The 25594-nt window shown below is 46.0% G+C and overlaps 1 protein-coding gene across 1 annotated transcript in view; it reads left to right on the forward strand.

Moving 5' to 3' along the window:
* Positions 1–21767, forward strand: part of GRHL1 (grainyhead like transcription factor 1) — a 41328-nt gene extending 19561 nt beyond the window's left edge. The window contains exons 9-16 of the mRNA XM_068406982.1: positions 5075–5233; positions 12623–12674; positions 14986–15125; positions 16552–16589; positions 16692–16780; positions 18509–18594; positions 20357–20421; positions 21653–21767. Coding sequence (XP_068263083.1) covers positions 5075–5233; positions 12623–12674; positions 14986–15125; positions 16552–16589; positions 16692–16780; positions 18509–18594; positions 20357–20421; positions 21653–21767 — 744 coding nt within the window. The remainder of the gene's footprint in view (positions 1–5074; positions 5234–12622; positions 12675–14985; positions 15126–16551; positions 16590–16691; positions 16781–18508; positions 18595–20356; positions 20422–21652) is intronic.
* Positions 21768–25594: the final 3827 nt, after the last annotated feature.

Consider the following 25594-nt stretch of genomic DNA (forward strand, 5'->3'; position numbering starts at 1 on the left):
AGAGACCACAGGACTGGCCTTGCTGCTCTGAAGCAAAGCAAAGTGAGACGCAGTGTAGGTCCAGTGGGTCTCATTGTGCAAGGGCTGCACGTGGCCCCAGGCCTATCTGTGAGCAGGATGCGTGGTGATCGGTCCGCAGGTGAGACATTGTCTTTGTGCTGGGGAAATGGTCCCAGGACACACTGGAATCCCTTTGCCTGCTGTGTCTTGGGCAGAACATTGAAATTATTTAGCCAAGGCCAAGAAAAACAGTATCCACTGCATTCCCTGGAAAGAAAATCATTGCAGTTTAACCTGTCCCTGGTTGTAGTGTTGTAGGCTCCAAACTCTGTATTCTATACAAACGCAGTAATCCAAAATCAAAAGCATCCTGACAATTTTAAGATGATTATAACATTAAAATGAGGGGCTTTTGCCTACTAGTGCTAGAAAAGAGCTGAAGTTTTTATCTGAATTCTCAATAGAGAAAGAAGTATCCAATGGACTTGGATTACTGAGTGATGTCTTCATCCTCTGGGTACAAAAATATAATGGAGGATAAATAGGAGGAGGTGGATTCAATTTACTTGTCTTCTATTGAAATGACAGTCATGTGGAGCAAGGTGATCAGACTGGAATAGTCCCAAGTGTGTGGGGTCTTATCCAGAAGCACGTACAAGACTGCACGACAGGGAGATGGGTTACGTGGCCATTATGATGCCTGTGTTTGCTGGGGACTGGCCAGAGCTTACGGTGTGCTAATACCCATCCGAGTTGCTTGCCATTACCTATAGCAACCCCAGACGTTGTTGATGTGTACCTACATACCGCTCCTTTTCAACTTTGCTTTGCAGTGAGTCAGAAGAGGCTACACAAGGTGACATTTCATCTAGAGCTGCTGCATATGTAGCCTTTGGACTAATCAAAATTGCTGGTGCTTTTTGTGTGACAAAAGAGCACGGCGTCCAAGATAAACTGAGCAGAAGAGATCTGGGTATGCAAGCCTTCATTTAAAAAAGGCATCTTTCATCTCGCTGACAGCGAGGTTCCTGCAGCGCTTTGATTGCCCTTTAATTATGCCTGTTTTTCCTGGTTTGTTTGAAAGGCAGATCTTGTTAGAAAAAGGTGCTGTGTGGAAAGAACTTGGCTGTCTCTGCTGCCCTTCCTTGAGGGCACACAGCAGAGCTGCCGGATTAATTTTTTTTTCTGCATTATTAAAATGGAGGATTGTTTCTTGTAGATTTGGACGCAGGCATGGTGTGTTTCTCCTGAGTTAGGTGAGGAGGGGCACGAGTGGTCAGGTGGCTAAAGCAGACCAGGGAGTCATGAGGTCTGGCTTCTTCCCACGCTGACTTCCAGTGTGGTCCTGGAGGAGGTTCTTCAGTCCTTCTGCCTTTGGTCTTTCATTCTGTGCGTCTGGGCTGCTGCTCGTCTGCCCCAAAGGCTGCAGGAAACCCAGCCTGGTGCTGGATGGAGGAGGGTCTGTAGCATGTTGGGGTGAATGTCAGATGAGGGGGGTTAACAGTTCATACCACCTCACGGTTTCATACTGTTTGGTGTTTTATCTGAAACCCTGCCATTGTGGAGCCATTTTGTCTTGATGCGAATCTCAGCTTCCATTAACAATAATAAAAAAAGCATGGAAAGATCAACAAAAAAGAAAAGGAAAATAAAGCTTGGCTTTGGTTAGAGAGAAAAGCCTGGAAATATGATTCAAATATAGACTAAAGGCTTAACTGCCAAGCAAGCAAAATAACTCATGAACAGGTTTCTAATCCTTTTAGAAATCTAAGTTTTAAAGAAAACCTGTGTAACTTTTGAGGGCTTGACTCATGTTTGTAAGTGCTTGGGCTTGACAATGCTCTATTTTTAAGTGCTGTCTGTGTTGAATCTTGGGAGGTGAGATGAAAATGTTTTTTTTAAAAGTAACAGCAAATCTTAATATAGCCGAGAATGCGGAACTGCCCTTAGAAAAATAGGTTGGACACATGAAAAGGAATCTTGCTCAGCAGGCTGAAGACGCAGAGCAACTTCTGCGGTTACGTTTTTCTTTCTTCTGGCAATTTTGGGGTGGGGATGTAGCTGGCGCAGTCACTTGGCCTTACGTTTCTTTTCGAACATGAGTCAAATCTTCCTGAACAAAAAGCGCCTGGTTGAAACTCTTTTGGCCCAAACTGGAAAAGCTGTTCACTAAAACTGTTTTTGTAGAACTCGAGGCAACCTGAAGTTGCTCATAAATAGGAGTTACAGGGTGGGTAGGGAGAAGTAGGTGATCCTTTTGAACTGAAATGGCTTTGTACGAACAGGAGGAGATGGGCTGGCGCTCTGTAGCTTCAGAGGGGTGATTAGGTTTTAGTTGTCATCTCCTGCCCCGAGTCCTGAAGACTTAAATGGCATGAAAATGAAGTCAGTTGCTTAAAGACAGAGCTAATCAAATGAGGAGACTCTAAAGTAGGAGGATAATCTTTGTCATCTAGCAGGCAGTCCCAAATTCCCATGGGATACCTGTGCAGCTCCGCTGTAGTAGCGTGTGTCTGTCACGCTGAGGCCAACCCTTCTGCCTTCAGCCCAGCGTGCTGTGTGGGCTTTGCGTGGATGGTGAGCCATGAAAACTGAAAGCGTAGACATGAATTCTCAGAAGAGAATTGACACCATTTGCTAGGGAACTGGTAGCAGATGCTGCATGTTCACACCGCTGGACACCAGCGGACTCAAACTCAAGCAAGGGATTTCACAGGAATTTTGAGGCTGTGGTGGACCTGCTGGCATGGCTGCTCGGGCGTGTTTTCTTCAAGAATGCGGTCATTTCTTCATACAGAAATGAGAACCGTGTGTGAATATTCAGTATGGGTAAATAAATTTAAAATTTAAATTTAAAATGTAGAAATATGCAAACACCAGAGTTGAGGCTCTTTTAAAAAAACAAAATCCCTGCTCAGGGACCGCAGTTATTCAGGCTGTGCATGCATCTGATTACCTAGCTCCAAAGTGGATGAAAGCAACACTTCAAACTCCTTGAAGCTTTCCCCTGGGGTGTGCCAGCACTGCAAGCAAAATGCCCTTGTAAAGTCAAAGGTAGCAAAAAAGGAAGGGGGGGGGGGGGGGGGAGGTGGATAAAAGCTAGCAAAACCATCACTTGGGTTACTCTGGGGAAGACTGAGAAGAGCTTATTTTAAAATAATTTTCCTGACTGCGATTTGGGATGTATTTAATGCTTTCAAAAAAAGTCGTCTTGGAACAACACAGGTTTGGGATGCTGAGACAAAGGCTGGAGGGCGAGCAGGCGTTAAGCGCTGGCTCAGCTTTGCTGCTGTCCCTGCATGTCCTCCTGGCTTGGACCACCGCAGGACGAGCAGCGGGGTGGCTGGGGATGGGGCTTTGCCAGCATGCCACGCTGGCCTGAGGTAGGTGTTGTTTCACACGTCTCAGCGTCCCTTTGCACAAGGAGGACTCGGCGGGAGCGTTGCCAGCTCTGTGGGACAGTGTGTGTGCACAAGGGAAGGGGTTGTTCGAGCTGGTGTTTGTCGAGCTGGTGTGCCAGCAGCTGGTACTCACGGGGGCTGCAAGAAATTGCATGTGAATCTTGAACATCCAGACGAGTTATTGCGAGCAGAGACACTTGTCTATACTATTCTTCACCACCACCCCCAGGCTTTTTATACTGGTGTTACATATGGGGGAAAAAAAAGAGCTTATATCGCTAATGTGGTGATAGTTGTTACATTTCCATTTCTCCTCTTTTGTTAAAACTAGTAAACTAGTTGCAGGACCTGTGCGAAGAACCCTGTGATAAGCACTTTGCAAAATCACAAATCCAACCCAAACCCCTAAGCTTTGCAAAACCTACACTGAGACTTTGCAACACCGGGACGGCTCCGGGAGGTGGCACTAACTCCCTGCAGAGGCTGTCAAACGGTGCTTCGTGGCTGCAGCACGATGAGTGAGCGATAGGGTGGGACGGTATTCCTGCAAAATCTCTGGCAAGGTGCTTCTGGCTCCCAAGGCTTTGATTTATTTTATTTATTGGGGTTTTTTAGCAGTGGGTTCCCAGATTTGTTCTTGGGGCAGAGAGGAGAATAGCCACTGCAGGTCTTGGTAGCTCATAATTAATCATTGCAGCTGCTTCTGAGACATGCTAATAATGAGCATTGTGTCTGGAGAAAAGCCTGGCACACAGCAAGCCCACGTTCTGGATACAAAGTACTCTGGTCTATCTGTTCATATCTGCACAAGGACATTTATTCCTTCTGTTAAGCAGCATTGGACTTGTTCTCTGGTTGTGGGTTTGTGTGTGTGGTTTTTTAAGGCAATTATGAAAATGAAATTAGATATGTTGAAAATCACTCTTAATTCATTTTTTCCATAATTCAATTTTTTTATTAGAATAGTGAAAATATTACTCTTTCCCTTTTGATCTGAACATTAACAGGGTATTGTAGGTCTTCCTGGGGAATATTCAACATAGTGTTCATCTTTTTAAGCGTGAAGCCCAGAAACTCTTTCACTGAAATGATGGCGTTATTCGTGTGTTTAAAGATAACATGTTGCCTAATATTTTTAAAAGCTTTTAATATAATTTACAAAAAAACTACAACAAGAAATCGCAAGTAGTTTCAAGCATAAGCTGTGCTCACAGCAGCTTACGTAAAACTGATGGAAAGCTTTGTTTTAACTTGCCCAAAGTAACGTAAATTTTTCGAAGTGTGGTTGTGCTCTTACCAAGATGGTAAAGCATTGGCCAGTGAAGGTTGGGTGTAGGAGGATTCCTGTTGCTAAACATTTGATAACGATGTTTGAGATCTCTTGGGCAGAAATATCTGGGAAAGATGGGTGGAGTCTTCATGAAGTTTGGAGAGTTTGTTGAAATTCATTCTGGACGAAGTGGCTTTGTCCCCTGTAATGGCTTATATAAAGAATTAAGAATGTCATACTGCTGCTTGAGGATTTTGCCTGATCTCTCAGAAGAAAGAAGGTCCTGCTTGTAGTGGCAGGGACCAGCATTTAGATCTCAGCACTCCCCGAGTAGTCCCTTGCTCAGCGGCCAGCCAGGAGTCTGTGTGTCACTACTGACAGGTGCTGCTTTCCTCTTCTGCAGGTTTTCATTTCTGTCAACTGCCTCAGCACAGATTTCTCCTCTCAGAAGGGAGTTAAAGGCCTGCCCCTGAATCTTCAGATCGACACCTACAGCTACAATAACAGGAGTAACAAACCTGTCCACAGAGCCTACTGCCAGATTAAAGTCTTTTGTGACAAGGTAAGGTTGGGTCAACGTGCCCTTTGGGAAAGGCTGTTCCACAGCTTAGCAGTTTTATTTCTCTTTTTTTTTTTTTTTTTTTTCCTTCCTAATTCTGCCACTTGCTATTTTGGCTCACTGAAAACTCCCATCTATGTTCAACCTTTGCAAGGAAAAAATTTCAACCCCTTCTACTTGGCTCATAGATGTTATGATGCCCTCAGATAAATTTGCTGCTCTCAAAATGCTGGAGTGCTGAGAAGTGTTCCTGAGCATTGACTTTGGAGAAAGGTCAGTCAGTGGCAGAAGACTCCAGACACTGGAAAGTCCTGCAGGGTGCCTTCAGTAGGAGAAATCATTGCAATTGATTGGAGCAAGTGCAGGCTTGTCTTTTTGCCCAAGCTATGTTGTGTTGGTCTTTTTAAATTTCTTCATGCGTTCTTACTGCATTTGTTATTAAAAAAAAAAACCCAACAACTTGCATATCTTGTGAACAGAAAATGCTGTTTTCATTGTGCTGCTATGAGACACAACAGTGTAAGGAAGCCCATTTACACGCTGGATGGGTGCTGTAATTTGACTGCTCTGCCTAATGCATTTAGCACACAGAGAATTAACACCTTTCCCAAAGCCACTGTTCACCAGAAGCTGTGAAAGAAACACAGCAGGAACTGAGCTGAGAGCAGTTGTAAAAGCTTAACTGAGTTTGCGAAGAAAGGACATTTCCCAATCTTTGTAACCTGTTCATGCCTGAATAGTCTTTTGAAGGACCAGAGCAAGTAATGTGCAATGTTGCTATTTCCAGAGTGATCAAGATCTTTCTAGGCTGCGATGTATGCTGCCTGGACTTCCCCAGTCCTTCTTTTGATTGCCGTGAACCACACCGACTTCCTATTTTGCTGGCATCCGACTTGATTAGGGCCTCTCGTTCTTTGCATCCGGGCTCTGTCTTCATAGCATGGACTCTTTGTGAGTGACGTGTGAAATACCTCTCTGTGCAGCTGCAGGTCTGAGATGGGCTCGTGACCCCCACTCTTGAGTCCTGTGCTAGCTTTGCACCGGTCACATGCTGTGTGGTCTTACCTTGTCATCCATCAGGACGCTGTCGCAAAGATGAATCTCCTGTGCCATTGCTCTGCCTCCATTTACCCCCCAAAATATATGGAGCCCTCTACAGTCAGCGTCTGCTGTAGCATCCCACTGACCCATCCTGCCACGTTTTATTGTCCATCTATATGCTTCTAAATAGACCCCTGTGCTTTCCTGCATGGTTGGGAGAAGCTGCCTACCAGTGTAAAGCTACCTAGTCATCGTCCTTCAAGCGCATCCTGAGATGGCTCCTGTTGTGATGATTTCTGCAAAGGATTTACCAGGGAGTTAACGAATGCTCTCCAGAGCTATCTTAAAGACTTGCCAGTAAGCTGAAGAGGCTTGGGTCTCATGGGCTTTATTCAGGTCCCTTTTTTTTTCCTTTTTTTCTTTTCCTTCTCTAAAATGAGTCTGAGGCAAGTGTGTCATCTAAAGTTCTTTTGTTATCTGGGAGCCTTGTGTGTTATCAGCCTGGATTCTCTACAATACCAGTGAGTACAGACTTGCTGCAGGGAAGGGCGGGATCTTTTACTCATAAGTTGTCCAGTTGATTACTGACACTGTCCTAAAATTACTGACAAGCTTGTGCCACTGCTAATAAGACAAATCGATTAATAAAAGGGCAGGTGTGTAGTCAGTACATGGCTTAAAGGAAACCATTTGAGTCTATACCATAAATGTCAGCAAATCTAGTAGCATGGTAATGCCAGTTTATCTTTTTTTTTTCCTTTGGGATTTTGATGTTTTCTCCTGCTTTGTTCCTCCAGATACTTTGCAAATTGTACCTTAATTAAAAGGGGAGGGCGGGAAGGAGAAAAGATTACTTTTCTGTATTTAATCTGACTGTTGTTCGTTCTATGAACATGCAGCTAATGTGAGGTTGGTGCCTGAAGATGCTGCAGTTTGCGTTTATAGAAATGGCGTTGAAGTTTGCTGCCTTTCAGACCTGGTCTGGGTAAGGCAATGAGAGCTGTGGACAGAGGCCAGCAAGCTGAATAGTTTGTCACTGCATTGAATCAAACTCTGGGCTCAAATGCTTGTTTGAGGTGCTAGGCAAGTGCTCCTGTGAGCAGACCTGTGTTCTTACAGCTGCAGGTACTGACTCATTGCGGTGGGTTGAACTTGGCTGGACGCCAGGTGCCCACCAAAGCTGCTCTATCACTCCCCCCCTCAGCTGGACAGGGGAGAGAAAATACAATGAAAGTCTCGAGGGTTGAAATAAGGGCAGGGAGAGATCACTCACCAATGACTGTCACGGGCAAAACAGACTCAACTTGGGGAAATTAATTTAGTTTATTGCAAATCAAAATCGGAGTAGGATAATGAGAAATAAAACTAGATTTTAAAACACTTTCCCCCCACCCCTCCCTTCTTCCTGGGCTCAACTTGACTCCCGATTTCTCTGCCTCCTTCCCCCCAGCAGCGCAGGGAGATGGGGAATGGGGGTTGTGGTCAGTTCATCACACGTTGTCTCTGCCACTCCTTCCTTCTCAGCGGGAGGACTCCTCACACTCTTCCCCTGCTCCAGTGTGGGGTCCCTCCCACAGGAGACAGTCCTCCATGAACTTCTCCAACATGAGTCCTTCCCACAGGCTGCAGTTCTTCAGAAAGTGCTCCAGTGTGGGTCCCTTCCATGGGGTGCAGTCCTTCAGGAACAGACTGCTCCAGCGTGTGTCCCCCATGAGGTCACAAGTCCTGCCAGCAAACCTGCTCCAGCATGGGTTCCTCTTTCCATGGGTCCACAGGTCCTGCCAGGAGCCTACTCCATCGTGGGCTTCCCATGGGTTTCACAGCCTCTTTTGGGCATCCACCTGCTCCGGCATGGGGTCCTCCATGGGCTGCAGGTGGATATCTGCTCACCATTACCCTCCATGGGCTGCAGGGGCACAGCCTGCCTCACCATGGTCTTCACCACCTGGGGAATCTCTGCTCCGGCGCCTGGAGCACCTCCTCCCCCTCCTTCACTGACCTTGGTGTCTGCAGGGTTGTTTCTTTCACATTCTCACTCCTCTCTCCCAGTTGCTCTTGCACAGTGATTTTTTTCCCCTTCTTAACAACTATGTTATCACAGAGGCGCTATGACCATTGCTGATGGGCTTGACCTTGGCCAGCGGTGGGTCTGTCTTGGAGCTGGCTGGCATTGGCTCTGTCAGACACAAGGGAAGCTTCTGGCGTCTTCTTGTGGAAGCCACCCCTGTAGCCCAACTGCTACCAAAACCTTGCCAGGCAAACCCAATACACTCATAGACCCCAAGGCTGGCCACCTTCCACAGGCTTCTGTAAGAGCATTGGCATTTCAGAAAGAGCACCTGTTTTCTGCCATGCTTTGAATCTTAGGTAGTCAGTCAGCTGGTCTTGAATGTTTACAGGACCATCGTTACTATAGAATCCACATGTATTGCAGTCCTTCATGTGTTGGTCCTCGTGTGGCCGCTCTTACCTCTAGAAGTGCTATTATCCGTGTTTTCTTTGTGGAGAGCCAAGTCTATATTGTGGAGGTCTGTTGGAAAAAAACTAGCACAAAATCATGATGCTGTGGCCACCTAACAGGGACAGCTCTGTGTAGGTCCCTTCTATTCCTTTGTCTGTTAAGGCTGAGCTTGCATTGCATGCCTGAACTGACTTTGAACTCAGACACTGGCATGGCAGTCCTCTGCTGTCTCTTTTTTTTTCTGTGTACAAAGTGATAGATATCCTGTGAAAGGTCAAACAGCTTAGTTAGTGTTGTGTGGTGGCCTTTGCACGGGAAAGGAGTGACGGAGGAGGGTTACAATGCTTGGGGTGGAAGGGAAAGCTGCTGATGCTTATTTCTAGCTTTTGGCTGCTGCCTCTCAAGACCAAGTTTCTTCATGTGTTTCTGTCTTCCCCTTCACATGCCCTCTGTGGAGAGGGAGTCCACACGTGCCCAGGACACTTGGTTTTCATCTAATTCTATGTGGATTCAAGACCTGAGTAAAGCATTATGGGCATAACAGTGTCATCCCATAGCATGTTACAGCACAAGCTTCATTCAGGCTTGGCCCAGCAATTTTTGGGCTGTGCATGGATTGGGGTGACCTGTCCCAGAGGAAGACCACCTTCTCTGCTGTAAATAGTGCCTCAGCTAAGCACCCACATGGGAAGATTAAATACAGGATTTCACAGGCAATAGCTAGTGTTGTCCTCTGGGACCTGCTGTTACTCTTGTAGTGGTGGGCAGTACTGTGGGCAGGTTTTTATGGGATGGTAAGAACAAGCGAGTGAGATGCTGTTGGAAGGAGAGAGATGATGCGAGGCAGGTGGAGGCATCGCTGATGTGGATGGGCAGCAACACAGAGACTGTTCCTTCTGTTGCATAATCACAGAATCATAAAATGGTTTGGGCTGGAAAGGACCTTTTAAAGGTCATCTAGTTCAATCCCCCTGCAATGAGCAGGGACATCTTCAACTAGATGAGGTTGCTCAGAGCCCCATCCAACCTGGCCTTGAACGTTTCCAGAGACGGAGCATCTACCAGCTCTCTGGGTAACTTGTTCCAGTGTCTCACCACCCTCATCATAAAAAAAAAAACCAAAAACCTTCTTCCTTATGTCTAATTTAAACCTACCCTCTTTCAGTTTAAAACTGTTACCCCTTGTCCTGTTACTACAGGAGCTGGTAAAAAGTCTGTCCCCATCTTTTTTACAGGCCCCCTTTAAGTACTGAAAGGCTGCGATAAGGTCTTCCTGGAGCCTTCTCTTCTCCAGGCTGAACAACCCCAACTCAGCCTGTCTTCACAGGAGAGGTGCTCCAGCCCTCTGATCATCTTTGTGGCCCTCCTCTGGACTTACTTCAACAGCTCCATGTCTTTCTTGTGCTGGGGATCCCAGAGCTGGATGCAGTACTGCAGGTGGAGCCTCACAAGAGTGGAGTAGAGGGGAAGAATCACCTCCCTCGACCTGCTGGCCACGCTTCTTTTGATGCAACCCAGGACACAGTTGGCTTTCTGGGCTGCAAGCGCACACTGCTTTCTTGTGTCCAATTTTTTGTCCATCAGTATCCCCTGGCAGCTCAGCCGCTGGGGCCACAGGGCAGAGGAAAAGCTTGAACAGCTCATGGGCTGTGCACCAGAGCTGCACCCAGCACGAGAGGGCGTGCAGAGAAGGGGCAGGGAGCAGCCCTTTGTCTTCAGAGCACACCTGACTGGCGCAGCCCGTGCGTGGACATGGGGAGTCCTGTGGTGTCATGAAGAGGCCCAATCCCAGGGTGTCGTGACTCAGCATCACATCCTCTCCCTGCATCTCTGTTGCTTGTCAAATACATCACATTTCTCTGTGGTGAGGGATGGCAGCTCTCCCCAAAATGCCGCTTCCCTTTCTCAGCCCAAGAGTCCATTACTGAAGACTTTGAGGGAAAGAACAACAATAAAATAAAATGCTGCAGCCTTTAACACATAGCCAAGAGTGTGAAATCTTGCTTTTCAGACTGGAGGCTCTTCTCTAGGTGATGAAGTTGGGAAAACCTCTTTCTTACAAAATTATTTGTTCCATAATTGTGCAATACAGGATTGCCAGCATCTTTTCTTCAAAAGCATCTGATCCTGGCTGTCACTGAGCTCTGCTGGCAAGGCAGAAAAGCCTCTTATCAAGACACAACTTTATTTCTTTTTATGTGGGATTTGAAATGTGTTTACCTGGGCCCTTGTCGCCTGGAACAAGTTGACTTTCAAGCAGGACTCTGGCTGTAGGTATGGGAGAGCAGAGGTTTTCTCAAAATATGTGCTCTTGATGGATTAGCACGTTCTCCACGAGGAAGCAGTTGCTGTTCTGTAGCACAGTGTTTGAGTAGCAGAACTTTTACTATTTCCATGTGAAAGGTAAAAAACGGGGCTGGAGCCAAATCTGATCTTTCTGCTGTCAAGCTGAGATGTTGTGACTGTTCTGGTAAGGGAAATCGCAGAGGGGTGTGGGTCCAGCTGTGCTGAGGTTTAGGTGGGATGTCTTTGCTGTAGTGGGCTGTATCAGCTTTATGGAGTCAAGCAAAGCTGGCAACGCCTGTGTCTTCATTAGTAAATTTTTCTCCTTTTCACAGCAGCTGCCTGAAGCTGCTTGTGCCCCTGCTGGTAGGTGGGAGAAAAAGTGATATACGTTAGTGCACATCTACATTATTTTTCCTTTTTATTACTAGTGCAGATGTGCCCACTGCTAGCTAGCAGGCATAGGCATCCTGTCACCTATAGCATATTGATTTACTGGGAGGTTAGGAGGGCTGTTGCCCTTCTCCCTTGCTGTGCACCATTAGACACTGTTTCCTACCCCATTCCCATGTGCCTTTTGACATCTCCTTTGCCATAGCTAATCTACTCTTCCCCCAGCACCGTGCAAGGATGCTGGTGTGTTTTGGCAGCTTTGCAGGGGTGTGAATGAGAAATAATGGCTTCCTGTGGTCAGATAGCTGGTACCTTTTACCCTTCTTTGGAGGAGGGTGTTGGGAGACAGAGCTTGTGTATACCAGTTTGGGCAGTGATCTGGTGGTAGCACCAGGATTGAGTGTTGAGGATCTACTGTGGGCTTACCGCCTCATGCAACCAGCAACGTGACATCCCTGCCTTAACCCACAGCCATGTGGGAGGTCTGGGTAGAGCTGGAGAATGAACACAACTCCAATACAAACCCTCTTCCTTCCTTCTCTCTCTCCATCACAGCTGCCTGCACCTTGCAGAAAATATAGCTCTATCCCCACTGCTCCTTGGTTTGGAGGGCCAGGAACTGTGTAGGTGTGAACCCAGTTAGGTATCTGTGGATTTCACCACAGCCTGGCCCTGATGAAAAGAGAAGTAGTAATGCCTGCCTTAAAATGATGCATGTCTTCAGCTTGAGATCGGCAGTGGCTGGTATAACTGCTGCTGGCTATGCGCAACGTGGGGGCAAGTGTCTTGCGCTTGGTGATCCAAGTGTGGCGTGACTTTTATAGATCAGGATTTAATGATGAATTAGTGAACTCTTAAATGGAGAGAACTTGCAAGTTTTTGTTTTAAGCACTTCACATATATTTTATCTCACTTTATACAGTCGTTATAGCTATGGGTATCTTTTGTCATCGTATCCCTGTCTGACTTGAAAGAAAAGCAAGTGGTTGCATCTTGGTTGTGATTGTTGGATTTCATTAGGTGACAGGACTCAAAAGTAAACAGATCTCAAAGTTGGCACACTGTGGCGAGCCTGCAGCTTGGGTACCGTGGAGCTGACCTCCACAAACACAGCTCTAGAAGAATCTGGTGTTCCTGCCTCTGCAACTGAAAAAACCCAAAAAACTAAAAAGACCTTTTCTCTCTCCCCCTTCCCTTAATCTCTTGTCTGGCAGGGAGCAGAGAGGAAGATCAGGGATGAAGAGCGAAAGCAAAGCAAAAGAAAAGGCAAGTGCACTGACCCCAGCTCTCAGTTGAATGCCTGTAAGTAGAAATTATTCCATCAGTGTTTTAAATATTAGATCTTATTTGGGTTACAAATAACTTGTGTAGTAGAACTCTCCTAAGTCAATTTTTAATCCTCTATGGAATAGTGTTTATTTTACGCAGTTGCTTATGGAGTCATTAATTGTGTTTTGCAACACGCTGAGTCACTTAGGACTTTACTTCTACATAGTTCTTCCTGTCTGAGACAGGCTCCTGCTGTGCATTCAGCGAGGTGTGGTTTTTAGGGACTGAAATGGTAGGGTGAGGGTGTGATTTCTGGGCACTGCTGGAGCCCCCGCTCTACAGGTGGCAGCGAGAACTGGAGCTGTTCCAAATATTTCCAGCTTGATCCTAAACTTAATCTCTAACTTATGTTAAAAATGTGTTTACAACTGTGCAGCAAGGTGGTGGCAGCCTTGGGACTGAGCCTCCAGCCTCCCAGCCCTACGCTCACTCTTCTGGAGCAAAGTGATCCTTACTAAGTAATTTCAATAGAAGTTGTTTCTGTGCATGTGAAGGCCTCAGTGCTTGTAGTATATAAGGGCTGTGGAGCTTCTTCCTGCTGTGCATATTTCCTTTGACTGCTGCAGATGACTGCAACAGATCCTGTGTTTGGATGACTATTCACCAGCAGAGCTGCTTAGAGGAAAATGTGTCTCCCTGTTCTTCCTGTGCACGGGGCAGAAGCATGCTCTCCCTTGCTCTGCTCGGTGTGCTTGTCAGAGCCGTGCTATTAACAGTCCAACTGGTTCAACAAGCATGTACCTCACGGCTTGCTGGGCAGGATTTTCCTGACGCAGCAGGTACAGGCTGCTGGAGCAGCTTCAGAAGAAGATAATGTCATGAGGGAACCCGTTTGCTCAAGGGCAGTTGCAGAAAGGGCTGGGTTTTTGGGTTTTTCCCAAAGCACATCATGAAAGGTAGGTTTATCACACTGTTAGCGTTTCATAAACGTAGCAGCCCCAGCGGCTCCCCAAAGATTACTGCATGCAGCACGTTGTATAATGGCTGGAAAGCGCAAACAGTTTCAATACTGATTTCCAGGATCTTACAAATTTACAAAAGCTGCTTTCCAGGGTGAATTTCCTAGGCTTGGGATTAGCCTGATGTGACCTTTATTTTCCTGGAAAGTACAATCCGTTGCTGTTTAGTTCTTGTGTGGGAAGTTTTTGATTGCTTTAAGCCATAAGCTGTAACACCCACCTCCAGGATCACAAATGCCACGTGCGCATGGACTCATCAACAGCAGAAATAGTTTGTGACTTCTGGACAAAGTTATTTTTACAGGCATTAAGCAATCTTTAGGAAAAAAAAAAGTTTTCCAAGCAAAAAATAAAGTAGTATACTTTGCACTGGGGATGTGAGAAGTGAAGTGTTTTGCTTGCAGTTGGTTTGACCCAAAATCAAAATGTTTCCACTTGGTAAAATGAGTGGAAGACTTCAGGTGGGGTCAGTTTGATATGAATGTGCCTGAAGTGCAGTTTGAGGCACCTCCTGCCTCTCGCTCCCAAATGGGTCTTTGTGGGTGAAATCTGTCCACTTGGTGCCTTGTGTAACGTCAACTGGTGCGTCATAAGAGCTGAAGTGCTCTGTGGGAGACAGTGCTGGTCCTGATGGGGAATGAACTGGGGTCTGGCAGCTTGGGGTGACCAGGATGAACAATGAGATGAAAAAAAAAAAGTAAAACTTTAAAGTGTGGAGTCAAAATGTAACTCTAAATGTCACATCTTGCAAGAAACGGTATTTGTATCACCTCTACAGTGTGATAGTGCTTCTGTGGTGCTGTCTCTTTGAGGGGCTCCCAACTGGAACCACGTGGGTTGTAGGTTGTGTCTTTGTCTTCTTTCTGCCTTCCTGGTATGGGAAATCCAGCAACCTTTTGAGGGAACAGGTAGAGAGAATGGGGGACTTGGACTAGCTTTTGCCCTCTGTTTGGATGGTTTGCTTGGTACATGGAAGACCTAGGTTCCTCTGTTGGGGTGAGTGGCCAGACCATTCTCCAGCCCAGTTTAGTATCTGAACAAAGTCAAGCAGCAAACTTGGAGAAATAGAGCAAACTTCTACTCCTCTGTGAAACAAGCTGTCTTTTCAGGTCTAGGCCCTCATCTGACAGCCCAGGTTCACACTCTTCTACCACAGGAGCTTCTCCCTTTGACCCTGACTTCAGATTACCCTTGTTCAACAGCATATGTGCCCCTTAAATGATGTAGGAAAGCTACAGCCCCATCAGCGTCTTCTCTATCTTGTATTCCAACCTTTGGTCTCTCTGCAGTTTCTGATGTCAAAGTGCCAATGCTTCCCTCACACAAACGTACAGACATCACCATCTTCAAGCCCTTCATGGATCTAGACACTCAGCCGGTCCTTTTCATCCCTGATGTCCACTTTGCAAATCTTCAGCGTGGTGCTCATGTAAGTAAAGCTCGTGGATGGGGGGATGAGAAGGGTATGGGATGTATTTGTAAAAAGCCTGGGATGCTGCGTGTGTATATACGTATGAAATGCCAGACTTACCTGCACTGATGCTGTGAACAAATACAGGCTGAGTCTCATGTGAGCAAGAGATGTTGCTCTTAGATGCATTGGCTGGAGTTAACTGGGGATGTTTTCTGATTAAACTATTTTCCTATGAACTCCTGTTTTCATGAACCTGAAAGTATGTTTTCCACAGCACCTCCAGCCGAGAGTTCATCGAATGAACTGCAGACTGGTTTTCTGTTGTAAAGTCCGTTGGGTTCCTGGTGCGCTGCCGTAGACCTTAGGCTCCTCCAGCCTGCTGCTGCAGGGTGAAAAGCCGTTCTGTGGAACTGGCAAGCGTGCCAGCTCTGTGGTCCGCTGCCAGAGCACCCTGCCTCAGCATTCCTGGAAAGTCCCAGCTGACAGGAAACTGGAAGGGAGAAAATTAGAGTGCAACCAAGTTTCAAAATCTTCAGCTTGCCTGTGCCGGGAGTTCTGGCGTGCTCTAAGAGAACCAAAACCTTACTTTTTAAGAGTGTTGCCTAAACTACTCCTAGCAGGGGTGGAGAATAAACTTATATCTGTAAGGCTGACTTTTCCACGTTTTCCTGTGAAGGCTCTAGTGCTGAGCTCTCTCAGAAGACACTGTGCCAGTCCAGATAAGCTGATTAGCTCTTGTATATTCCTGTCTCTTCTCATTTGAGATCCTTTAATTTCTCTTTATGAAAAGAGGTAAAGATGATGCTTACTGGCGTTTGGCAGATTGAGCCAAAGTGTTGTTTGTTACAAGGTTGAAAGATAATAAGAGAAAATGAATTCTAGTTCTGGATAAAATTTTCACAACCCCAAGCACAAGTATTAGTTGTGTATTGAAATGACGGACAAAGTTTATTGCTTGGACCAAAGCATCTTACTTCTAGTAGTGTAGTCGTGACTGGCTCCCTACTTGACAGCCTTGGTTTCCCCTATGTCCTGTACTGGTGCGCTCACGAGCGAGTTGGGTGGGTGAGCCATCTGCCTGTCCCTTGCAGCTCCTGCTGTGGGCTCAGGGTTCCCACTCCTTCAGCTTGCTGCTGTGGGACCTCTGCTCATGCCGCATACAGCAGGATTGTTGTTCCGTGCCAGTGACTCTTTAACGCAAACAAAGCTATTGCTAAGTCACTGTTAACAGATAGCACTGAGAGGGGTGGGGAGAGCATTGCTGACAAGACTGTGTCACACCAGCTAATGGGTCTGTCCTTGTGCAACTTTGTTTTGTGGTGTTCAGAGCCCTTTGTAGCATTTTCAGAGGACTGAGTACCGCATAAGGTTCTCACTAGCTAGCTAATTCAGCATGTGTTTTTCTGTGTATGCCAAGAAAATCTCCCCTTTGTTTTAAAAGGTCCTTCCCGTTGCTTCAGAAGAACTGGAGGGTGAAAGGTAAGAGCTGTGCTACTTCAGCATACTGAAGTCTTGCCCTCAGACAGAGGGGTAAGTCCCTGTGATTGTGCCACTGCTAACTTTTTGCCCTGTCAATGACAGCTCCAACCTGAAGAGAGGAGCCTATATAGGTGAAGAGGACTTTATTGCTACTCCGAATAAGATGGCCAGAATAGAAGAACCAAAAAGAGGTATTATTTTCTTCTTTCAGAGACTGAATTATTGGAGTATTTGTCCATCATGACAGCAAGATGCATGTGAGGTTAAAGAGGTGTTTTAATTTATTCTGGAGTATACTTTAGCCTGATTTTTCTGGCTTTGAGTAGTAATAGAAAGAGTTTGTGTATCAGAATGTAGTTCAGCTCCGCAAGTCTTTTACAGTGTCAGAATTTCTGTGGTTTTCTGCCAACTCAGACACTAATTTGCTCTGAACTTGTAAGGAAAGAGGCTCAGAGGTGAGCATTTTACCAATCTCCTTGGTGGATTAGGGGAGAGAATTCATCATGTAATCCACTACAAAATACTTGGGAAGTCTTCTCTAGGACTTTAAGCAATGAATGCCAAGAACTCGTTCTGGGTATAAAATTGTTGCATCTTTCATGGTGCTGTTGTGAACCTTTCCAATTTGATGTGGGGATTGGCTGCTGCTGTGATGTTCTGGGAGGAGATAAGAAGTCCCTTTGGAGATGGTGTAAGGGATTACCTGCCTGATGATAGTTGTGTGTTGAAGGACCATGACAAAGCTTAAAGGATTAAAAGAGTAAGATTAAACTTGTGATGCAGCAAAGGTTAAGTCTGGCAAGTCTGACCTGAGTGGGGCTGCACTTCTGTAGTCTGGATAAAATAGTAAGGAGGGATGGATTTTATAAAAGCAAATTAGACTTCTTGGTTTTTCTTGTTGCTGTATGCCATGAAATGAGACCCATGGGATTCTCTCTCCTTTGGCTGGTGTATCATCCGCCCTGTGCTGTAACTGAGAGTGTGTGTGCTGCCTTTGTTTTTTAAATCTACAGTCCTGCCCTTAGCAGAGGAAATCCATCAAGGTGCTGTGCTGTCCTGAGTTCATCTCATTCAATTTAGATATGCCAGTAATTGTTCCATGTTGCAGGTGTGTCAAAGCTGTGGCTGATGAACCCTTGTAAACAATTCAGGCTGCAATACCTAGTCATTAGAAGATGGATTAAAGACAGCAAAGCTGTTCAAGTCCCAGCTTTCTGGCTTATTCCTCAGCCTTACTGCAGTTTTTAATGAGGCTGATGTTACATACAGTGACTCTCTGCTAGCTTGAGAATGCTAGGGGTGCTTACCTAAATGGGTTTCTTATTCTTTCTTTCCCCTCCTATCAGGAGACGAAGTCTGCATTTTGTGTCAGCTGGGGTGGTATGAGTATTACTGAAATGTGGCAAGGGATAGGAAGAAAGATGAGACAGCGTAGGAGGAGCAGATGACTGTATAAATAAATTATTTAAAAATGAGGAGGTGGCCAGGATGGCTTCACCTGCTGTGGTAGCATCTGTCAAATCATCTTATTGTGCAAACTCTTATGGTAGATGACTTATGAGATATGGATACCCAAGAGTCTCAAAGCTGTGTGTTTTGTGTTCCACCTTTCTGTGTTTCAAATGTAACCTTTTTGTTTTCCAAATAATAGAGAAAATAGCAAATAGAGAAAAAATTAAAAGTATTTTGACAATAAAGATGTTTGAGCATGCTGTATTTCTGCATCCAAAAAGTATGTCTTGAGCTAACCCAGCTATGCATGTTTTTGATGCAGTCTTCAATGTATATTGAATGTACATATGTGTATCTCTTCACGAGACCCTCAACGTATATTACTTCGTATTTAGCCACTATCATATACAGATCGTTTTTGAGGAGCAATTATGCAATAAATTCTTCTCTCCCGATCTGCTTTTCAGTGTTGCTGTATGTCCGAAAAGAGTCAGAGGAAGTCTTTGATGCACTAATGTTAAAGACACCGTCTCTGAAAGGTCTAATGGAAGCGGTAAGTAATAAGGCTGTTTTATAGTCCTTGCCTCCAGTTTGAGAAAAAGCAAGTGTCGTCCCTTGTTATCTAGTCCTTATGCACTGGACAATCACAGGAGCCAAGACTCTCTGTCACAGCTTGTGTCCACATATTCCTGCTCTTCTGGATAAGAACTGTAAGGCTGATTTCCTTTCAATAACACGGCAATTAATGTAAATAATGCTTTAATTTATTATGAGGGACTTCAGGAAGCTTCCCTTTTAAGTGTCTTACCCCACACCTGTGGGGTCTGGGTGTAAGAAGGTGTTTCTCAGCCTTCCTGAAAATCCAGGTATGTCAAGTTTGATGACTGGATACCTGAGATAGTCCCAAGATGACACGCACTGCTGGAGAGAGAGCCTTCTAGCCTTGCTTCTTATGCAGGCTCTGCTTTGGCCAAGCTGCAGAAGCAGCTGTGTAGGGCTTTTCCTAGCTGCATCAAAAAATGGTCAACAGACTCCCACTGTGGATGTCCCTCACATCAGAGAGGGTATTTTAATTAGAAGATGGAGTGATTTCCAGAATGTGTTCAGTTGCTTGGGTTTATTTCAGTCTTTCAAAGCCTTGTTTCGGGGCCTCCCCTCCCCTTTCATAACCTGCTTATGAAGAGCTCCAAGTCCCAGCTTCTGAGTGTGCTTGAAGACTTTTATATATCTGTGCACACGTGCGTGAAATTGCGCTCTGGTACTTGACTTCCAAAATAGCGTTCCACTACCCCTGCTGCTGCAGTGCTGGAAAGGAAATACAGAGCTTAACTCCGAGGAATGGTGTAATGTTTGGCGCGAGCTCAAAACTGACGTTTCTGGCTGCCTCTTTCTGTGACTAATGCCTTGTCAATGCTCAGAGGATGGAGGCTTTGGGGCTGTACAGCCAGCTCTTGCCATTAGCTTTGAGACCCAGAGACGGTTCTGTAACCTGAAGCTCTCTCTTCCTGGCTGTGGATCTTTGCCAGCACAGGCAGGCTGGCAGGAGGGGGAGTGAGGGCTAGGAAGTCCTCTCTTACCCTGGGTTCCTGTAGTGAAGCTGCGCCTTTGTTTTGCTTGGAGTTCTTAAAGCAAGGAAACAACTGTAGCTTGGAGGAAACCCTCTGTGCTTTTGCATCCTGAGACGGTGTATTGGTTTGGTACTCGCTGGCGGTGTGATAGAGCAATCTGCCAAAGTTAACCAGGCTTAGGCTACTGACCTCATGACTTTCTGGAGGTTTGTACAATGAAGTGCCATGGTTAGTGGCTGTGATTTCACACTGAGGTCACCCTGCTGGGTAAGGGGGACATTTCTGATCAGCTTGTGTCCTTAGCAGCAGAGGTCTTTGCTCTGTTGTTATTTTCTTCCTGCACCAGCCGCTGTGATGACTGGTTTTCACCTGATCCCTCTGACACTGAATTTAAAAATGGTTTTTAATATGCTAAGAGAACAGAGAGCCAAGAGAGGATGAGGACCTGGGTGTGGGGTGGTTTTTTGATGCGTGGACTTTTTGGTGTGGGGGCAGGGCATTGTTGTATGAGAAGTCAGTGGCCAGGTTTAGAACACGATTACATTTTTTGCACAGAAGTTGGCAAACTGCAGAGGAGGGGTTCTCATCTTAGGCTTATGCTATAGTTCAAGATTTAGTATTGCCTTTATAGGACAGAGCAGTTGGTTTCATCTGCAGACCTTTTTTGTTGCTTTCTGTAAAAGAGTAAGCATGAGACAATGCCAGCAGTCTCCTTGCTTCACTGACACTTGCTTTCTTTTGTTCTAGATATCTGACAAGTATGATGTTCCTTTTGATAAAATAGGAAAAATCTTCAAAAAATGTAAAAAAGGGTGAGTATGTACCTGTGCAGCAACTGTCTGAGAATATGAACCCCTTTTTCCAACCCTGTAGGCAAATCTGCTTTATGATTCCCCCATGCACTGCACATATGCAAATGCCACTTGCGGATGTGTGCATGTGCACGCAATGTACTAATGCTATTCCAGTGTCATTCATAGAGGAGAAGACTGGGAGGGTCCTACAGAAATATGTAGTCTGACTTCCTGGGTGAATACAAGTCACGGGACCTCTCTGAGTTAATTGCTGTTTGAACCAGAGTTGATCATGTCAGAGGAAGAAGGGTTCAGTTTGTTTGAAGACTCCCAGTGATAAAGAACCTACTTCAACCCCTGTTAAATTGTTCCAGTGGCTGACTGTACTCCCTGTGCCTGCGATTGGCTACAGTTACTAAACCTGGTTGTCTTTTTGTGGGCTAAATTGAAGAGAACTTTACTTATGAAGTACCTGTTCCTCACAGAGGCCATGCTCCGCAGTCCTTTTATTTTGTAACATAAATAGTAGAGTTCCTGAACGTGTCCACTTTTTTTTTTCCTTTTAATCTCTCAGTAAATATCTTGTTTTTTTTCTCTAAAGTCACTTCAGTGTCTTAACTCCTCACCCAAAACCACTCTGGCCAGAAAAATATGTCCTTTAATCACCTTTGGAATGTAGTTTCAAGGGTTGTGCTTTCATGGCAGGAATTACCGCAGCAGAATAACTGCAGAAGTTTCGAATTGATGGTAGCTAAACCATCGCTAAGGACAGGTTTTTTTGTGTGTGTGTGTGTGTGCGCACATGCACACTCACATGTATGTGTGTATACACCCACAAACACACAGGCGTGGACTGAAAGCAGCCAGGCATCAGTAGTTTCTTCCCTGCAAGCTCTGTGGGGTTTTGTGCTGATTGTTTATAGCTGCCAAACAAACCAGTTCAGAGCTCCAGGGTTGCCCACTGTCTGCAGCTTTAGAAGGATTTCTGCCAGTTCCGAGATCTCCCTCGCGGGTCCAGGAGCCAGAGTTAACCCTTTTGTTCAGATCCTAGAAGTGAGGCTGCTGGCCTTGATGGCAGGTTTGGGTAAGGACAGCTAGATCTGCTATAGGAAGCCATGGGTCAGAGACAGGCGAGCAGGGATCTTGCGTTACCTCTGGACAGTCCAGGCTCTCTGAGATTTGAAGGCATTTGCAGTCTTTGGCATTTAGAACTGTAATAATTTCCCTGATTTATTTTGTTTTTTTCCAGAATTCTGGTCAACATGGACGATAATATTGTGAAACACTATTCTAACGAAGATACCTTCCAGTTGCAGATTGAAGAAATTGGAGGATCTTACAAGCTCACTCTCACTGAGATCTGAGATCATGGATCCTCTGTGGATTTTAAACAGAGGTCTCAAGTGAACATTTTCCCATAATTTAGGATGTTGGGCAAAACACTAATCGCCTTCTCCAGAAGAAAGCCAGGTGTTGACTTGTTCTGGGGAGCAGAGCAGTGTTTTAGCTTAATACATTTGTGTTTCTGTTCTTTCCAAAGAACACTGTAATGCTCATGACGTTATTTGCACTTGAAATGAGTGAGCAAAGATCGGTGATTTAATAGAGAGCATGTATAAAACACTAGTAAATACGGGAGGGGAAAACTCCTGGAAGGTGGCCTTTTAGAGTGGTGATCTCTTATTTATCTATTCAGTAACCATGTTTGAGCCCGTTATCAGCTAATACCATTTTTTTTGGACTGTTTTCTGCTATGTAGAGCTGCCAAACTACTAATGGATACTAGTAGGAATTGTGTGCAGGTTGGAGAAAGGTCTTTATAATGTTTACTCTTGAACAGGGCAGACTGTTGAAATCACTTGTGTCATTTGTGGGGGGGAATGTAAAACTGCCTTGCTTATGAAGAACTCGCCTTAGTAACTGTGTGAACTCTCATCAGATGAAGCTATATTGTATATAAGTGCAATATATTTTTGAAGGTTTGTAAATGTGTACATACAAGTGATATATAATATATATAAAATATGGTGTTCTGTATATACCATGAATATATGCAACAAAGCCCATCTAAAAGGATGCCATATACAGAGAAAACAGATATTTAACGTAGCTATTTAAAAAACGGACAAACCCTTAACATGCACCAAAGGTGAGCACACGTTTGTACGTTCATAGGAGGCATGAGAGACCTGCTTGTTCAGAATGGATCTTCCTATGTGGAAGGCAAAAGGTACCGGCTCTCTCGTAAACCCTCCTGCACAGCAAGGCGAAGGCAGTCCTGGCTTCTCTGATGAATTGCCAGTTTGAGCCCTGGAACGGCTGCGTACTGCTGCCCTGGGAGGTAATTTGGGCCAGGTCTGAGAGCTGGGCCCCAAGAGGAGCTGAGCAGATGCAGTTTCCTTGAAATCTCCCTCTGAGGGTCAGGAAGAAGGTCTCCTGGAGGGTGGATTTTTTCTGTGTAGCAGTGTACTTCAGGCTCAGCTGGATGCTGCCCGCAACAGCAGCTCAGGCTGGATGAACCCATGGGTTGCAGCCAGCTTGCAAGGTCCCAGGGTGTCGACAACTGGAAGCGCACAGGCAAGGCTTTTGAGGGAGGAAGGTGGCATCCCAGCTCAGCAGGCCAGGCGTCAGTGGGGACTAGGGGCTGCAAGCAGGTTAAGTGTTCCTGGTGTATGCACATCACATCGACCCACTGCTGAGGTGGAGAGACCAAACAGGGCAGCTGGTAGCAGGCATCCTGAGCCCAGCCCCAGCTGGGAGTCCCAAATGCCTCCAAACAATACTGCTCTGCAGTAGGTTGTACAGTATTTACTCATCGTGTGCGTGTGCTTATGAAGGAAAGGCACCCTCTTGGTTAGAAGCGAGAGAGGAACGTTTAAACAGCAACACTTGGCTCTAAGGCAAAAACCTGCATTACAGGGTGAGCAGCTGAGCGTGAGTACCAGGTCCAGCATCAGTGCTTTTGTTAGGGATCTGGATAAGGAAAGAGAGGTTTATAACGTTTTCAGACAGCACAAAGCTGCATGTGCCTCACGTAGGATGTGAAGGTCAGTCTGGATAGGCTGGAGAAATAGTCAGGAAAAATAGGATATGATTCTGCTTAATGGTTAACGATTCTATTTAAGGGTTAACGAATCGTAACCCAATGTTGTTCAGCTGTGTCATGCTGCTGTTTGGAAGAGGGAGGCAAATGCCACATTGAATGGATAAACAGGATCATGGCCTGCAGGAAATAGGAGACCTGCCTTTTGCTCTACTTGGCACCGCCGAGGTCTCTGCTGGAGCGCTGTGCCCTGTGCTGAGCCCGGCCCTTCCAGCAGAGCCTGGTCCCATCCCGTGTCCCAGAGAGGCCAGACCACCCGACCTTCCAGGCAGAGCTTACGGCTGTGAGGAGGAAGGGTTGGGTGAGTTGCCTGGTGAAGGGTCATCTTCAGAAGGGAAGGTTGAGGGGAGCAGCCTCCAGACACGTGGAGGTGTTCTCCCGGTCTGCCACAAGCGCAATTAGCAGTAGTGGGTGTAAACTGCAGAAATTCGGGTTAGGTGTCGAGGCGGTTTTCCCTCCAGAGAAGAGCAGGTTGCCCGGGGAGGCGGTGGAGTTGGCTTCGAAGGTCTTTAGAGCCGGGCTGGGTGGACATAGCTCTGGACTGTCGCAGGTATATTTGATTCTCCCTTGGTGCTGAGACTAGGTGACTACTTGAAGTCCCTCACCACCCTATTTTTGTAATGATTTACACGAAATCTAGTATTTTGGGATTTGCATTCAGACCAATCCTGAGCTTGTTCATGGACCGCTCCATTCCCCCCTTCCCTCCTTCTCCTCCTCCTCCATTGATGGGCCCCACTGAGGCTTGCCAGTGCTCTGGCACCGCCTGCTCCCCTCTTCGCTCTGCGGCTGGAGTCAAGCAAACTCCACGTGGGTGCATCTGTGACTGTGGGCACGTGGATGGAGCCCGTGGGCTGGAAGCTGAAGGAGAGGAGCCGGCCTGCAGCCCAGCACTGAGGAGACTTGGCCAACACACACCACCCGTACAGGAATCCACCGCCTGCAGAGCAGAGCAGCCACGGGACTCATGCCCAGCCGACACCAACCCGCTGCTTGGGCTTCCCTTCATTGGTCACAGGGAATCATGTTACTATGGCAAGGGAATTTTTTTTTTAAACCTGATATATAGAATACATATATATATTTACACATTTTTATTGAAAATGGAAGTTTTATTACAGAAACTGAGTCTAGGGTCAGGGAAGTAGATTTAGAGTCTCCATAGGGGTAGGATTGACATGAACGTTATCTCTTTTTACTGCTTAATGAAGTATGTGAACTAAATCTGACAATTGTTTTCCACTATAAGATACTCTGGGACACGGGTCTTATAACAGTAGCAGCAATGTCATGTATGTTTTATGGAACTGATTTTTTTTTTTGGTTTTGCCTGCTGTTTTTTAATTGAAAATGTATTTTAAACCAAGCTATTAAATTTTATATGTTCATTTCTAATGATGAGTCTTTTATCTAGAAAAGCGCATCTGCCCTCCCCCTTTATTTTTCCTTTGACAGGGGATCTATAACACAAAAGCTCTGTGATCGGTTAGTAGTTCCTCCTCTTTACGGAAGAAAATAATCCCAGTGCCAGCCTGGTTGTTATTCCCACATGAGAAATGGTTAGTTCCGTTCTCATTCCCTGCTTGATTTCAGCCAACCTCTTTCATTGTTGAGCATGGAGAAGCTGGTAGTGTTGTGTTTTAGTAGGACGCCTTCCTTTGGCAGTAAAACAAAACCCAAAAGCCATTGGTAAGCTCAGACGCGTGGTGGGTCAGTGATGCCTGATGGTCTCTGCTGGAGCTTGAATGAGAGTGTTGGGGACATTGTCACCTCATGTGCACTGTGCAGTGGTAGATGGGTTCTCCTGTGGCACGGAGGGGAGCTGTGGGCTCGCAGCGGGGCCAGCAGCTGTCCCAGGTCTGAGAGGTCTTCACATAATCGCCCGCCATTGCCACAGGGAGCAGCGTGTGCCTTTCCAGGAGGAGCTGGTCATAACTGGCCCTTCGGGGGTGGCACAGGAGACCACCAGTGAAGCTGCAGATGTTGACTTTCCTGAGATGAAAACATTTCAGTTGAAGTCTGTGCTAATTCTCCAGACTAATCCTAACGTCACTGTTGCTCTGGTGCCTGGAGAGGTGCTCACCTCCT

The sequence above is a fragment of the Nyctibius grandis genome, chromosome 1, assembly GCF_013368605.1.
Source record: "Nyctibius grandis isolate bNycGra1 chromosome 1, bNycGra1.pri, whole genome shotgun sequence".
In the NCBI taxonomy this organism is placed as follows: domain Eukaryota; kingdom Metazoa; phylum Chordata; class Aves; order Nyctibiiformes; family Nyctibiidae; genus Nyctibius; species Nyctibius grandis.